Source organism: Dermacentor andersoni, chromosome 1 (assembly GCF_023375885.2).
Source record: "Dermacentor andersoni chromosome 1, qqDerAnde1_hic_scaffold, whole genome shotgun sequence".
Classification (NCBI taxonomy): Eukaryota; Metazoa; Arthropoda; class Arachnida; order Ixodida; family Ixodidae; genus Dermacentor; species Dermacentor andersoni.
The window spans coordinates 103,001,604-103,018,240 of NC_092814.1; the positions used below are offsets into that span (position 1 = coordinate 103,001,604).

Consider the following 16,637-nt stretch of genomic DNA (forward strand, 5'->3'; position numbering starts at 1 on the left):
CACATTCATTATGTGCGCGGCAGCAAGCGCTGGGTTTTTAAAATATATTTATTTATTCATTTAAAGATGTCCTTACAGGCCTCGTATGAGGCATTGGGTAAGGGGGGCGTTACAGTAGGATTAAAAGAGTATATAAGGCATATAACGAAACATAATAGACATACATTATTAACAGACAGTGAAAAAATGTATACACATCGTATACAAGCATTAAAGCATTGTACAAAATAACAGGGTCCGTAATGTACATATTAGAAAAAGACAAACGATCCAGTTCGTTCAATAAACAATAAAAAAAAAACATGTAGCCACTCCAGTACATATACTAAACAATACTAAAACAAATACAAGAATAATAAGCAAAACGATGAGCTCATACATAAGAGAGCACATAACTGGAAAAAGACGAAAAAGCATCACGCACTTTATTGAAGTTAGGCGGTGGAATATGAACTGATGAGCTGGCGGAATTTATCGGGATTAGGTTCGGACACGATGAAATCAGGAAGAGCGTTCCGCAATCGAATGGCCATCAAATATATATATATTGTGCGTTGTAGTTCCTGCACTAAGATTAGAACTCCCGGCTTCATCGAATCGGGCACATTGGCTCTGTTCTTGCCCTTCGGCGCACTTTTGCGAAGCGAAATGTCCAAAAGGTAGTGGCAGCATTTGCCACAGAGTATTATTATTATTATGTTTTTCTTCAGCGAAACCTGGCGACCGCATTTCTAGCTGATGCCCCTTGAATCCCGTGCAACCCACCTGGCACAGTGTAGTGCTCCTTCCGGGCTTCTCATCCTCGTGTGTTTTCAAATACTTTGATAACAAAGACACATGCGTGCTTACCGAACGGAACTAGCAGAACAGCGTTTGTTTGTCTTCTGTAACCGGAACACTGAGCAGAATATCAGGAACACTGCATGATCTGTGATTAGAAACGTGCAAGCTTAGACGGCGTTATTGAGGTATTCTAATAGTTTGTATTATTTTATTTGTGCAAATTATAATAATTTCAATTGTGTTTGGAGAGCATCTTAGTATATAAATGCACACATTTTTGCACAATATATTTAAATTTCGCGAGCTAGGCACACCGGTCGATCACGGTCCGTCTGGTGGCGTCATCGCAAAAGCGACCACGGTTCTCCCATGGTTCTGTCCAACGTTATCAGACTAGGTTTCGCCCGACGTTTGTGTGCAGGCGCGTGTAAGACCGGGCGCGCAAGAAAAAATTGGAGGCCGCTTAAGCGTCGCCTTCAAGAGTGGAACGCGACAGCGTTCCCGTTGAGCCGCCGAGGGGTGTAATGCGCTACGGCGCAGCGATCACTTACGAGGCGCCCCGCATCGGACTTTGCACCCACCAATCACCCGATGAGTGCCGAGCAACGCAGCGTTCGGCGCGGCAACGAAACGTGCGTCTGAGCAAGCGGAACGAGCCAAAGAAATAGGTGTCTCGGAGGGGGAAACGATCTACGCGAGCCAAACGTCGTGATCGGCACGGACAGCCCGGCCGCCACATGCCTCGCACCGGTCCCTGCACAGCCCCAATGCGCTCAAACGAGATGAAGGCGAGAAGCGGGCGACTGGCGCGCCACCTGTCATGGCAGCGCCGTACATGGCGAGGAGGGTGTCTTGTGTTTGCCGCAAGATGGCTCTGCGTGTGCGGCAAGCGCAGAAGAAATATAGCGGAAACGTACTTCGCTACGCGTTTAACTGCGACTTCTGTAATTTACATGCTCATAATTACTGATATACACTGCAGTATAACTGTCTACGGCACGTTTCTAAGGCAACACCGCATTCACTAGAGGCGTTTTTGTCCCGCCTTGAACCATCGAGCTCATGGCTGAGTGAACGGTGTCAGGATGGCGTATGCTAACTGCTCAACTCGAGTCATTGTAAACGGGGACCTGACAGACAGCGTGCAAGTGCTGTCTTCTGTGAGGCAGGGATGTCCGCTGTCGCCCCTACTATTCGCGGTTTACATTGAGCCTATGTGCAAGGCCATCCAAAACAATGAACGGATAACTGGCTTCAGGTTACAGTCAACACAGGTGAAAATATTGACGTATGCCGATGACATTACCATATTCTGTTCAAATAGAAATAGTATTTGTGAGGCCGTGGCGGTAGTTGAATCCTTCTGCAAGTGCACCGGGGCGCAAATAAACTGGGAGAAGAGTTATGGGTTTTGGCATGGTGAATTGGAAGAAACGCCAGACTGCTTCGCTCGACTTCGGTGGTCAACCACTGCAACAACCTACCTAGGCGTGCCTCTCGACTCTTATCGCGACCCTAAGCCATACTGGAATGAACAAGTGGCGAGAGCAAAGGAGAAGGCTAACGCGTGGCAGGGGCGACAGCTGTCAATGTTCTCGCGCGCCACGGTCTGTAACCTATTTCTTACGTCCAAGATATGGTATGTCATGAATGTGCTGTGTGCTTCGCGGATCAACATCCAAAAAATACACCGTATCTTCGCCGTTTTCATATGGGCATCGACTTGGGAAAGGACCAGCCGCACAAACTTGTTCTTGCCAGTAAAAAGGGGGCCTTGGGTTGGCACATTTATTTGTGCGACAAGTTGTGTCGCGCTTTATGTACCTTCGTGATCAGAATGATGCCTTCCTTCGCACAGTCATGCAAATGCTTTTATGTCGTCGCCTTTGTATGCTCGTGTGAAGCAATGCATGGTTCCGTTAAAGGTTACCTGCGAGAAGTCGTGCTTGCGTACAGAATGTTGCATGTGCGGTTTTCACTGAAGTATCTCGCCAATATTACTAGGAAAGAACTGTATAAGGACCTAATTGACACTATGGTCCCTGTACCGATTTACCGTATGTCAAACCGTGGAGGCCCAGGAGACTTCCTCAAAAGGGTTAAAAGAATGCCAGTACACCCTTCGGTAAAAACTTTTTTCTTTAAGCTACACACTAACACATTATTAGTTAAAACATGGATGCATAACAGGGGTATTTTGTCCCGTGGTCCATTAACTGCTTGTTATGCAAGAAACCTGAAACAATAGAGCATGCGTTTCTAGATTGCTGGGATCCCATCTTTTTCTGGGATGTGTTACAAAGGACTTTAAAGAAAGAGTTACCTTTAGATCCACATGGAATAAGATTCTTACCGGTAGAAACGGAGGCTTTTCTGTATGACGCTATAATGCTACTGGGCCTCCACAGTTTGTGGAAAGCTAGAACGCAGTTCAACAATGCTGATGCCAATTCGCGACCTACACGTGATCACTTCATTGAATCTGTAGTACGGTTCAGGGATGTCCATCGGGCACTCCCTGAACAGCCAACATGGATTGACATGCTAGATAAACTTGCAGCATTGAAAAATATTTAATATGTCGTGCCAGCAAAATCATTGTTGACATGTTTTTTTGTGTATTGTTTGTGTATGCCAAAGCCGGCAATAAAGAAAAAAAAACTTATGGCTGAGTGGTAGTGTCTCCGTCTCACACGCCGGAGACCCTGGTTCGATTCCCACCCAACCCATCTTGCAAGTTCTTCTTTTATTTATGAATTGCCTTCCGGGATTTTTCGCTCACGGCCAACGACGCCGACGACACCGGCTTTTCTGCAACACCAGCTCCTTAACGGTGTCGCGTTAAAAATCTGGGGGCTTTTGCTCCTTGAATATGACTCTGCTAGGCACTACGGAGGAGGTCCTTAGCGCGCGTTGTATGTGTTGGCCCCTAGGCGTGCCGGCATTGCGAAGTGGGATCGAGTTGGTTTACGCTCAGACGCTGGCTGCCGGCGCAGTGAAACAGGTGAAGCAGCGGACACTGACGCCCCATTTGGCGACCGCTGTGTCGGGCAAACTTTCTCGCACCTGCGTAGCTCGTGCTAAGTCAGCCGTACCGGACCATAGCTTCCTCGCGCCCTGCGGCGATGTACCTTGCAAAACATCACAGATGTTTCCGTGGGAGCAGTAGGGACCGTAGTAGAAGCCGGGCCGCATATATCGAAGATCTAGACGTCACAGCGCCTTAGCGACCGCGTTTGAACGCAAGTGGCTGAAAGGCCGCCGGTGACGCTCGACGCCCCTGCAACTGTTAAGAGAATACGCCGCGCCACCCTAACGCCTTTTACGCTAACCCAACCTAACGTTAACCTAACCTAACGTGGTCGAGACGCAAAGACAAAAATCCGCACTGCGTAACCGCTGTGAGAATACGCCGCGCCACCCAATAGCGCCTTCTACGCTGACGTAACCCAACCTAAGGTAACCTAAACCTAAGCTAACCTAACCTAACGTGGGCTACACGCAAAGCCAATCATCCTCACGGCGTGGCATCAGGCAGTGGCGTTCAACCGCGGTTGCTAAGGCGCTGTGCATTTATTTCACTCAAAGGGGACCACTCAGAAATGCTCCCGAAAAGTCGAAAACAGCAGCATACGAAAAGCCTGCCAAGAGCGAAGATACTGCACCAGGGGTGCGATCGGAGATGGTTGTCCGGCGCGTTCGTTCGGTTACCGGCGCGCGGGATTGGCCTACTCCGCGCCGACGTCGCCAGCCGCGGGGCGCGGCCACGTTTTTGGTGACGTCAAAACGACGACACGCTCCTGTCAATCATCCTCCCACCGAGCATTTCGTCTGCTAGGCGCCGAACCCGACGGGAGCTGGGAAGTTTGGAGCGATCATACGGCTTCGCATGGCGCGTCTGGTAATCACATGGTAACCAGGCAAAAGGCGATAGAATGATTGTGAAGGTGACGTTCGTGAAGATGACACGTGATTTTTGACAATGCGCGAGTTGCGCCGCCAAATTTGCGTATATATATATATATATATATATATATATATATATATATATATATGTTGTGTGTTTCCGCCAATAAAGCATCAGCTGTTAGTAAGCGCTCGTCCGTGTCTCTTCTTGTGTCGTCTGTTTATCGCTATAGTACTTCAGTAACATGCACCAACTAGCCCAACAGAAAGTTCTGCTGGAATATCTTTCTTGTACAATGGGCCCTTCAATATGTGTTTCCTCCCCTACGTCAAATATGGCAGCCCTCGTCACTCACATCACATGGTCTTCATGCCGCGCCAGACACATCTCGTTTTGCCTCAAGAAGGGACTGATCCATGGTGAAATTACCGCCCTCTTCGGTGCCATTCAGCCTTCCTACGGGCACGCAAAGCGGGTGTGTAGGATTGTACGTTCGGAATTGTGGAGGCAAGGGCGGCTCGTTTTTGACTATTTGTGCGTGACATGTCACATCAATTATCCTGAGTGGGTTGCCGAGAAGAAATTCCGGGAACACAGGAAGCTTGCAGCTCAAACGGTGGAATTCTGGTGGCGACATATGCTAAACAACACACCCAAGCCGCCAGACAAGAAGGCCAGTGGTGCCGTAAAAATCCTGGGACAAGTACAAGTCACGGAGGATGTAAAAAACGTGCTGGCGAAGGGACCGAAGTTCAGCCTCGAACCTGAAACTGCAGCGCATGAGCTACTTTCTTTGAATAGGCGTGTTGCCGAGAAGGTGTCACCTGAAGACCAGGAAAGGTGCCTACTGGAAGGAGTAGACGCTCTATCAAGAACAGTTTCGAAGAAATCTTCGAGCAACCGATCTGGAATTAACAAAGTAGTCACATTCTTCAAGGACAATGGCCTGCTGCTTTTACAGGCTGACAAAGGAAGGAGGCTTCGTTGTGATCCCGCAAGCAATTTACAAGGAGAAGGCCTGCCGAGCTGTGGAAAAGAATTTTGCCACGTCAAGCCTCAAGCTGGCTAGGGCGAAATCTCGGGCTGTGTCCCTCAGCAAGGAACTGGAACTAGGAAAAATAGCAAATGCCATAAGTAAGTGCAAAAATAAGACTTTGGGCATGTTTTTTACCGCCAAGACCCACAAAGAAGTTCCGTTCCGGTGTATCGTGAGCGAAAGGGAATCTTGGCAACGTCATGTTAGCCAGTTTCTGTTAAAGCATTTCAGTTCACTTAACATAGAAGATCCTTTCGAAACAAGGAACTCCTATGATGTGGTAGGATTTTTGCAGTCCTGCGGTACCGTAGGTGGTTTTTTCTCGGTCGATGTTAAGGATCTTTTCTATTCTATCCCCCACAAGGAACTGTTTTTAGCTGTCCAGGCATGTATTGAAAAGAAAGGCACCATTCCGTTTCAGAATTCTGTGGGCATGTCAGTTGAAAATTTCATTAGGCTTCTGAAGTTTTATCTTAGTTCCACGCTAGTTCAGTTTGATGATAGGGTTTGTGTTCAGAAGAAGGGCATCTGTATAGGGTCCTGTGTAGCCCCTATCTTAAGCAACATTTTTCTTTCGGCCATTGATAGCGTTTTGGACAGCATGCTTGACAAACAGAAGGTTTTGAAAGTATTTACATATGTAGATTTCCTAATTGTGTTAAACAGACAGGATCCACCAGGCCACCAAGAATCTGTCAGAGATGCTAGATGTTTTTATGAAATATAGCCATGGTTTAGACTACACCTTTGAACTACCAAAGAACAATAAGTTACAGTTTTTAGACCTCGAGCTCAGCCTGGGAGCTGAAGCGCACTGGAAGTACCAACCCCGAGCGCAAAAAGAGCTCTTGTCTTACGAGTCAGCCCACTCTAAGATCGTAAAAAGAGCGATAGCCACAGGGGCATTGGAATCGGCTGCCAGGAAATCATGTAAGCATGCCATACGAAGCAGCTTCCATCAGCAGATTGAAAGGCTAAAGGAGGCGGGGTTTCTACAGACAGTTTTAAGTTCTGTAGTAGAGTGCCTGCTCCAGAAAATAAAAGGGAAAGCAAGAAAAAACACGCAAGAACAAACCAGGAGATTAAGACCTGTAGTCGTACCGTACTCTCACCGCGTCGCTCACAACCTGAAAAAGGTCGCGAGTAAATTCAAAGCCCCAGTTGTTCTCTCAGGCCTTCAAAACTTGCTACATTGTGCGCCCACGTTAACAACCAAAAAACAGAACGCGCGACCTGCGAAACCCAGCATACCGATCCACTTGTCAGTTGCAAGGAAGGGGTAGTTTATCAAATTCCGCTCTCATGCAAAAAGGTTTACATTGGACAAACGGGGCGGTGTTTAAATGAAAGGCTAAAAGAACACGAACGGTCACAGGAAAAAGGAACTGGTTCCAATATGGCCATCCATTGCAAAGAGTGCGGGTGCAAGCCTCGCCTAAGCGATACCATCGTTCTGGACAGAAGTCGAGACAGCGTTGCCCGTGAGCTGAGGAAGCCTTCCAAATTAAAAGGAAGGGTCTTGCTACAGTTCTGCAGAAAACCACGCTAGTAAAATCGTCGTAACTGGTTCATTTACAAATCTTAGCATTATTTTTTTTTTTTGCCTTGGGATATATGCCACATAATGGAAGTTTTAATTTGTTTTTAAGGGCATCAGCACCTGTACTCTCTACACCAATGCTTCGCCACGCTGCATCGGGAAACGTCGTTCCGCCATTTTGTTTTTTTTTATATCCACGGGAGCCGCACGTATCGTTCAAGCGGTACGGGTAAAATTATCCGGGTGACACGCACCATGAGCGATCCCGGCGCACCGCGAACACACAGACACGCGCGATTACACAGCAGAATCACAACTCGAAGCGCACCGGCCCCACAACGTGACCCACTCTGCCCACGCACGAAAGCAAGAGCGCAGTGTGGCCAGCATCGCTTGCAACTTCGCTATGCTTGGTAAACAAAAGTCTTGCGGTAATCGTACCGCAAAGTTTCTCGCTGTGATCTTATATTATTACATACTGCGTTAAAGAAATGCACATAGATTACTTTAACGGCGACCGTATATGTGAACAGTTGCACGCGGAAGTAAGCGCAGCAGCGCCGTTTGTACCCCGTGCGGCGCCCGTCGAAAGCTCGCGCTGTGCCGTGTAGCACGGCCTCAACTCCATTGCCGTCAATCTCCGTTAGGGAGTTTCATGCTCAACGGAGTTCGCGGGTGCCCGTGTGACAGGGGTAAAAAATTCTTTATAAAAGTTAGATGTCCTTTTTAGAAGCCCTTAGTTAGAACTGAGCATGTTGCTGCGCCGCCTGCGCCTGGTGAAAATTCTTAATCTTTTAGTTTTTATGGGGTACTCCCTTACGGTGGTGTTTGTGTATCGCGTAACCATTATCATTTATAGTCATTTGGCCCTGTACACCACGTGTCATCTTCACGAACGTCACCTTCACAATCATTCTATCGCCTTTCGCCTGGTTACCATGTGATTTTTGACAATGCGCGAGTTGCGCCGCCAAATTTGCGTGTATATATATATATATATATATATATATATATATATATATATATATATATTGTGTGTTTCCGCCAATAAAACATCAGTTGTTAGTAAGCGCTCGTCCGTGTCTCTTCTTGTGTCGTCTGTTTGGCGCTATAGTACTTCAGTTAATGAAGGAGTATTAAAACCGATTAGGGTGGATTATAATGTATTAAAGAATATTAAGGTGCATGAACAAGGATTAGGGTGGATGAGGGAGGATTAAAGTTGTAAAGCCTAGTGTAATAAACGTTAATCCATGCTAATCCCTCATCCACCTTAATCGGCCTTGATCCTCCTTAACGTACCTTAATCCATCTTAATTTACCATATTCCCCCTTCATCCACCCTACTCCTTCTTAAAGCACCTTAGTCTCTTTAATCCACCCTAATCATCTTTCATTCACTTTAATGTACCCTAATCCACGATAATCCTCCTTAATGACCCTAATCCACCTTCATTGACGTTAATCCACCCTAATCATCCTTCATTCATTTTAATCCACCACAATCCTCCTTAATGCACTTAATCCACCTTAATCCGCCTTAATCCTTCTTCATTCAATTTAAACCTCCCTAATCCACCATAACCTCCATAATGCACCTTAGTCCACCTTCATTCACCCTAGTCCACCTTCATCAACTTTATGCACCTTAATTCTTCTTAATACACCTTAATTCATCTTAATCCAATCACTAATCAATAATTAATTTGGTAATCAGTAATCATCTCTCATACACGGCTGCATATGCTTTGGTTCGCTTCCGGCCTTCCTTCGGTCACGTGATATTTTCTGTAGCTCACAACGCGACCTTGAAACAGAGACCTAAGACTCACTTAATAAGCCACACACAAAGGGATGTGCCACAAGCAACTAGATCAGACGCACAAAGCAAAACATCTGATCATGTGGCGGAAAAATTGTCTGGTGTACAGAACTCGCCTCAACGCTCCTTTTACATCAGCATACCCCGTTCATACGTCTTAAAGAAAATACCAACCTCCTTATAAACGTTGCCTTGAGCATTATCGATGCTGTTTTCAGCATTTCTCAACATTTTCAACACCACTGGGGCGCGCAACCGACCCAAAATTACACGACTCCATAGGATGCTGCCCGTCCGCGGGAACCCAGGAGAAAAAGGGTGTCGTGCGCAGCCGGCGGGCGAGGAGCATCGAGGAGGAAAACGCCGCGAGGAGGAGAGCGTTGCCACTTTCAAATTGTCAAGGGGCACACCGCGCCACCCCCATTCGGAAACAGTCCTCGCTCTCGTCGGCGGACGGCAATATTCCAGGGACCATACCGCTGTGCAGACCTGCTACAGGGTACCGTACGTGCTCGCTGTACCGCCGTGTATTGGAGAGACGTATTATTGCTGTCTGTAGGGTGTAAACGGTGTCGATAACTGGTGCTTCTAAAAAATGAAAGCAGAAGCATTGCGTCGGTGCCGAGAGGGACTTTCATTCTTCGTTTCTTTTCCTGCGTTTTCACTTTTGCAAATGTGTTGTCCTACCTCTTGTTAAATAAATAATCGATAGGATTTGCTCTGAAAGCGAAAGTACGTCTCCTATCGTGTCGTCCATGAAAGTGTTTTTTATTCTATAGTTGCCATTCAACAGTTGATACTACCGCCGAGTAAAATGTATAATAAATAAAAATGGTTTTAGATTTTTTTGTTGTGTGCCTCAGGAAATGTCTGTGAAATATGTTTTCTGATCTTTTTTATCATTGGCTATTTTGTGCTATATCTATATGGATCGCGTTTGGCTACTTTTGGGCTATTATTGTTCCGAAATTTGGCGCACCTGGCAACCCTAGCGCCGGCGCGTGCGGTTGTTCTGAAATGGCTACTGTCGCCGCCCAAAATGGATGCTAAGGTTGTTGCGGTGTTTTTGGATTAAATCCGCATCGATCGAAGGCACAGCTTATCTTGTGAGTAATGTTGTATTAATGGCTCTTGCATCTGTTCGTAGTCACAAGTTAAGCACGTTTAGTATTTGTTTAGTTTTCTTTAATTATTCGTATTGTTAGGTGCCGGTATTGTTTACACTAGGGAATCTTGGGTGGTTGAACCCTGGGCTGCTTCTGCCACTTTCCTTTGTCGCGTGATAGACCATGGTAATAACTAATGGGGTTCGATCGTTCATGAATGACTCTATTTTCATATCACATGAAGCCAACATGCACTGACACCAAGGATAACATAGGGAAAATGACTTGTGCTTTCCCCTATGTTGTCCTTGGTGTCAGTGTATGTTGGCTTCTTGCGATATGTCTAATAAAAATCGGGCCCCTCAGTTAAACCTCTTTTTTCTCCTCTATTTTCAGAGAGAAAGAAAAAGGAAGATTGTGTCAGCGATGCATTGAACCCGTGTTGCACTTCGACGGATACATACTTGCTGCAGGGAACTTCGTTGTGTGAACGTCGGTCTGCAGAATGTACCTGTACAATTTCACACTGCAACGTGCCACCGGCATCACACATGCCGTTCACGGAAACTTTTCGGGCACAAAGCTACAGGAGGTTGCTGTGTCCAGAGGCAAAATTCTGGAACTTCTTCGACCTGATCCAAACACCGGCAAAGTTTACACTCTCTACGCATGTGAAGTGTTCGGGGTCATACGCTCTATGATGAGCTTTCGCCTCACCGGTGGATCGAAAGGTACACACGTATTATTGTTAACTTTCGCACCTTCTGTTGCTTTCTTTTAACGTGTCTTTGCTCCCGTCATACATCTGTTCTCGATGTGGCAGTGTATGTTAACGTTTGCCTTTTGGTGTATTGTTCGTTTCGTTCCACTCGTGCGTTGACAAGATTACCTGGTGGTTGGATCTGACTCGGGGAGGATTGTTATCCTGGAGTACAATCCCCAAAAGAGCTGTTTCGAAAAGGTGAGCGTACCTGATCGTTTAATGAAGCCGACATGCTTAAATTTCTAGTGTGCCGTCTGTACGAGATGTTAATGCAATGGGTTGCGTCCCGCCTCAATGAAATCAACTTGATTAGCCACTGCGGTTAGTACAAAGGTACTTTATATCCGCTGCGCAGAGGACTCGAACCTCCAGTTCGTCATTAGTAGGAGCTTCGAGTGTAGGAGCTTCGAGTGTCAGGTTCGCCTCCTAACGCTGTAATATGCGCCACTTCAATACAGAACTCGATGCGATCCGCTAAACGGACGTTTCGGTTACGTCCAAATGAAACGTCACGCACAGCGTTGCCGTTTCATCTGAACGGAAATACGGCAGTCGTAACGTCTCGGTCTGGATGTAACGCCTGACAAATCGTAATTTCATTAAATATATAACCTATATCAAAGGTGATGTGATTATGAATGTGGCTTCTATACATATCTCATAAATTAATTGTTAAAATAGGTGCATTTAGAAGCTGGGCCGAAATGGAGGGTCATCCGTATTTCATGTCACCTGCTATGTCATGTGCTAGGAGCGTTGGTACCAACCGTGTGTGAAGTCCGTGTGCTCTGAGGTCTCAGTGCATGCAGGCTTGCAGTGACGGCCACAGCTGATGACAAGCTTTGTGTGATCATGTCTCTGTTCTTAAGCAGTGTACTTCATGCCATGCATCTGGGTGCTTGTGCAGTGTAGAAAGGGCCAGTACGGTGGAAATTTTTGGTTGTGACTTATGACAATAATGACCTTGATGGGGGTGTGCAATGAGAGAGACTTGCCACATCTGGACACCAAGGGTACGTTCAATTCGCCTGCACCACTTGAACCAGTTCACGAGGTGCTGCACCCTGCCATTTGTTTCAGCGGTGCTGCAATGGCGCCCGCATAACCACGACATTCGTTTCAAGAGGTGCAGGAAAGGTGCAAGGCTGGTTCATGATTTTGCTGCACCCGCTCCACTGTCGGTGCTGACTTAGTGCAGGCATACAGGTGTGAAGCAGTGGTGCAGCACACGGGCACGAGCACCGTTAAAACCCCGCTTACGCACATCTGATGTGTCTACGCAACTGTGGTGCGTATTTACGCCCCAGAAACCTATCATACCTGCAGTTCAGGACCTCTCATACTTACACACTCCGTGCACATTAGTCTGACATAACATAATGCCTACACCGTGTCTGCACCTTTGCATTCGTTTCGAGTGTTTCGCTGGGCCTGCACCTCCGGAATTGAGCTGCACAGTTTCTGAACTTCTCGTGAACCGCCGTGAACTGGTTCACAGTGGTGTAGGGGAATCGAACAGACCCAAAGTTACCTTGCACATGGCATGAGTTTCTTGATGTGACATGAACTAAAAGTGTACTAATTTGCTTAACTGCACATATTTGATGCCCATAAAACCTTTTTACTACATATACGTTGTGGCAAATCCTTTGAATTAAAAAAGTAATGATTTAACCAGTGGATAGGCCAGAGAAGCATGCATTAAAGCTAGCGGATGGCCGTTTCGCCATTGGCAAAATGGTGTGCATAATGTGTTGTTAGCCCTTCCTACAGGCATCATATCAGAAAAAATATCTTGCTGAGTTTCGGTATTGAGTGGGAATTTCATGGCCAGATGTCTTCGGCCAACACTGAATGACTGGTAGCAAATGTCATTTGTTGGTTTAGAGCAGGAATACAGGATGAGGAAGAAGAAAGTTGGCATGCGACTAGCGTTCGTTTGAAAGCATGGTTAGCGGAGAAAGACCGATGCAAGATCTCTGGCTGCAGTGTCGTCACACATGTAAAGAAAATGAAATGTACAGTGCTCACGGACTGAAACGCGACAGTGCGAGCGCATGGCCCCCCGTCAAAGCAAGGTGTTGCATTGTGGTATACCATTAGTGTGAGAGCGTTCTGAGTAACCCAAAGGGTGTACATTTGTTTAAGAGTGTAGCCGTCTACACTCTTAGACAAATGTACACCCTTCGGGGTGTATATTTGCCACACAACGATAATTGTCATCTGCCTTGCTTGCATTTCCTTTCTTGAAAACGCTGTGCTTGCTACTTTCTTGCTGAGAATGCTCTGCCATGCTGATAATGCGCATGCCGTTCGCGACTTGGAAGTACCAGACTTGCAGTGTTAAAGGAAATGTGGACAAGACAGATGACCATTATTGTCGTGTGGCAAGATACGACCCAAACACTTAAAGAAGTTTATGCCCTTTGGGTTTTATTTTGTCCCCAAACAATAATCGTCATCTGTCTTGCCCGCATTTCCTTTCTTTAACGCTGCGAGTCCGGTACTCCCTAGTGACGAACGGCTTGCACGCTATCAGCTTGACACAGCATTCTCGACAGGAGAGTAGCGAGCGCAGAGTTTGCATGAGTATATTGCAAATTGGATGCAACAATATTCTTGCAATAGTTACAGCGGATGTTGGATTTGTCACGTACAGATTTTGCTATTGCAAAAATAGGGAAAGCAATCACTTTGCCTTGTCAACATTCTCTGCTTGTGACTTCGCCCATCACTTGGGGAAAATTCAACCCATGCAGTGACAACTAACTGAATTCATATTAAATTCATAAGCAGTCATGTATTAAGTAGCGTTAAAAAGCAGAATCACTCGTTTAAGCCAGCAGAATATGTCACTGAGTTTTGTAGAAACCCATTCCACCAGAACCATTCTGCTCTCCTTCAAATGGTGACCTCCTTGGTGCTATAAGCATAAGCAGTCATGTCTTGAATAGTGTTAAAAGCAGAATCTCTCATAAGCCAGCAGAATAATTCACTGAGCTTTGTGAAACCCATCTCACCGAAACCAATCTTCTTTCCTTTGCATGGTGACCTCCTTGGCCTATTAAAACGGTTTGTAACGGCCTTCAGAATTGGGAAGCCAGTTTGAGCAGTATTTTCATTACCTTCCTTATTAGAGTTCTTACACCAAAGCAATATGCAGTTAATCATTGTGAATTGGCATAAAACTGCAACATGGTGCCAGAGTTCATTATGATGCTCATGTCACCTAGGAACACTGCTCCTGTGCAGCCCTCTGAAGTCCTGAAGGGCACAGTAACTATTAGAATAAAGTTTGTACTAGGCAGCATTACATCCTTAATAGTAAAATTAAATTGTAGGGTTGAAAATTCCAAAGCTTTATAGTGGGTTAGGTGGGATGTTGTATTGGAGGGCTATGGATTAAATTTAACCATCTAGGGCTCTTTAGCGTGAGCCTAAATCTAATTAAACTAGATTTTCCATTTCATCTCTATTGAAATGTAGTTACCAGTGCCAGGAATGAAACCTGAAACCTCTTGCTCGGCAGCACATTATAGCCAATGTGCCAGCACAGTTTCTAACATTAGACCTTTATTGCTACAAGTTTTAACTGGATTCTACTATTGTCCTTTTAGATAAATATGGTCACCTTGTTTGCAGAACAAAGATCTTCACTTGTGCTTCGCATAGCTTGCAGTTAATTGGAGCAAATTTTGTAAATTGTAGCTTATCTGTTCGGGCATGTAAAATGTCTTCATTGCTCCAAAAGTATTTACTCCTTTGAGACAACACTGAATTCTCTAGGTACATCAAGAGACATTTGGGAAGAGTGGCTGTCGACGTATTGTGCCTGGCCAACATCTTGCCATGGACCCCAAGGGTAGAGCTCTTATGGTGGCAGCTGTTGAAAAGCAGAAGCTCGTGTACATCTTGAACCGAGATGCAGCTGCACGGTTGACCATTTCCTCACCGCTGGAAGCACACAAATCCAGCACTCTTGTGTATCATTGTGTTGGTGTTGATGTTGGATTTGAGAATCCAGTGTTTGCCTGCCTTGAAATGGACTATGAGGTTAGTTCTCTTTTTGCTTCGGCAGTTATATCATTCACTTTGTTCACAGTACAAGTAGGTTGTTGGGCCACTAGGTGATGTGGCATGACTGAATAGCTGAAGAGGGCACATGTCACCTTGTGTCTTGCACTGTTCAACCATGTCTTCCTAGTGTAAGCTGAGACACTGACAACAAATTTTAAGGTCTCCATTTATTTCTAATGCAACTAAAAGCTTACTGTTCATGGTGCCCAATCATGTAGCTGTTGCGTGGAAATTGTTGGAAATGGTTTTTAACTAAACGTATGTCTTTGGGGCATTTTCATGTTTAGGTAGACTAATGCTGGGAGCACTGGTAAGTGCACAAGTGGGTGCATGCTAGCAATGTTAAATTAAATGAATGAATTTATCAGGGCAGTTGTCACTGTGGCTTGCACTGTCTCAATTCTTAAGCCCCAACCACACGGAACAAGTTTGTCTGATTTTTGGCATTGGAGCTGGCCGGTGTCAAAAATGTTTCAACACTGGGGTGATACCTAATTCTGCCCATGCCAGGTCACAGTGCTGACTCCTGAATTGACTAGCAAGTCACGAAAGCCAGCTGATGCTGCCGCCGAAAATTTATCGGAATCTTGTTCCTTGTTATTGGGCTTTTAAAGGGCCCCTCACCAGGTCTGGTCATTTGGAGCTGACAAGCGCTGTGCATACAATGTGCGCTTACGATTGTGTCTGCTAAGTATTACATCGCTACACGCCGCAGAAAGAGCTGAAATTTGAAACCGAATGCCATTTGCCCTTCTTCTCCCTGGTGCCGCACTCGCAGCCGTAGAGTCGGCACATATCGCACAAGTGCACCAACGTGCACCCGGCCACAAAAGTTTACAGAACACAGGATCTCAGAAAATGTTAATTCCCTAGCAGCCTGTAGCAGTAGCCAGTAAAACTGTATATGACAGTCTTAGCTTATTCTAGTCAAGGCGGGGCGTCATGTCACGAGCCCCGTCAAGACGGGGCTCGTGACATGACATGTCACGCGATCTTCAACCTCAAGTATGGGAGAATGCAGGGCAGGAATTTCACTTGCGGAGGCTAGACAGGGCAAGTGGAGAACGTGTTTCTCTTGGCAGTGGCACTCGCCTCCTGAAATTATGGGTTTGTGGCACTGAAATATTTCTATCTCGGCTATTAACGAACTACTTTGAAAAATTCTTGTGGCAGAACACTCCCTAGAGGGCACGTAACAAGTTCCAGCATATCACTGAAATTTGCTCTGTGGCCTGGTTACTTTACCCTTTAAGTTACTTCTGTACCAAAGTGTGCAAGTTTTTCTCTCTCTCTCATTTTTTTTTTCTATTTTGTCAACCAGCCTCTTATGCTGGGGTCATTTTAACATGCTAGCCAAGTCTTTGCATGGAAGAAAAACTTTTCTGCCTGACTGAAGTTGGTGTGCTTGTCAAAGCCATATATGTGCTTTAGACTTGAGAGGATTGGCACTTTTGGAAAACATCTCGTCACTCAACACAATGGAGGTATTGTAACTCTCAGGGAGACTCGGAAATGGCACACATACTAAATTACCTACGTGCTCTGCAATACAGTCAGTGGCACCCCTGTTCCGCTGGCCCACTTCGTTAGTAAAATGATGACA

At 45.9% G+C, this 16,637-nt stretch overlaps 1 protein-coding gene across 1 annotated transcript in view; it reads left to right on the forward strand.

The window, feature by feature from the left end:
• Nucleotides 1–10,086: 10,086 nt before the first annotated feature.
• Sf3b3 (splicing factor 3b subunit 3) overlaps nt 10,087–16,637 on the forward strand; it is a 78,799-nt gene continuing 72,248 nt past the window's right edge. Inside the window, exons 1-4 of the mRNA XM_055061847.1 lie at nt 10,087–10,194; nt 10,591–10,925; nt 11,079–11,155; nt 14,744–15,010. Of these exons, the coding sequence (XP_054917822.1) occupies nt 10,700–10,925; nt 11,079–11,155; nt 14,744–15,010 (570 nt within the window). The 5' untranslated portion in view covers nt 10,087–10,194; nt 10,591–10,699. The remainder of the gene's footprint in view (nt 10,195–10,590; nt 10,926–11,078; nt 11,156–14,743; nt 15,011–16,637) is intronic.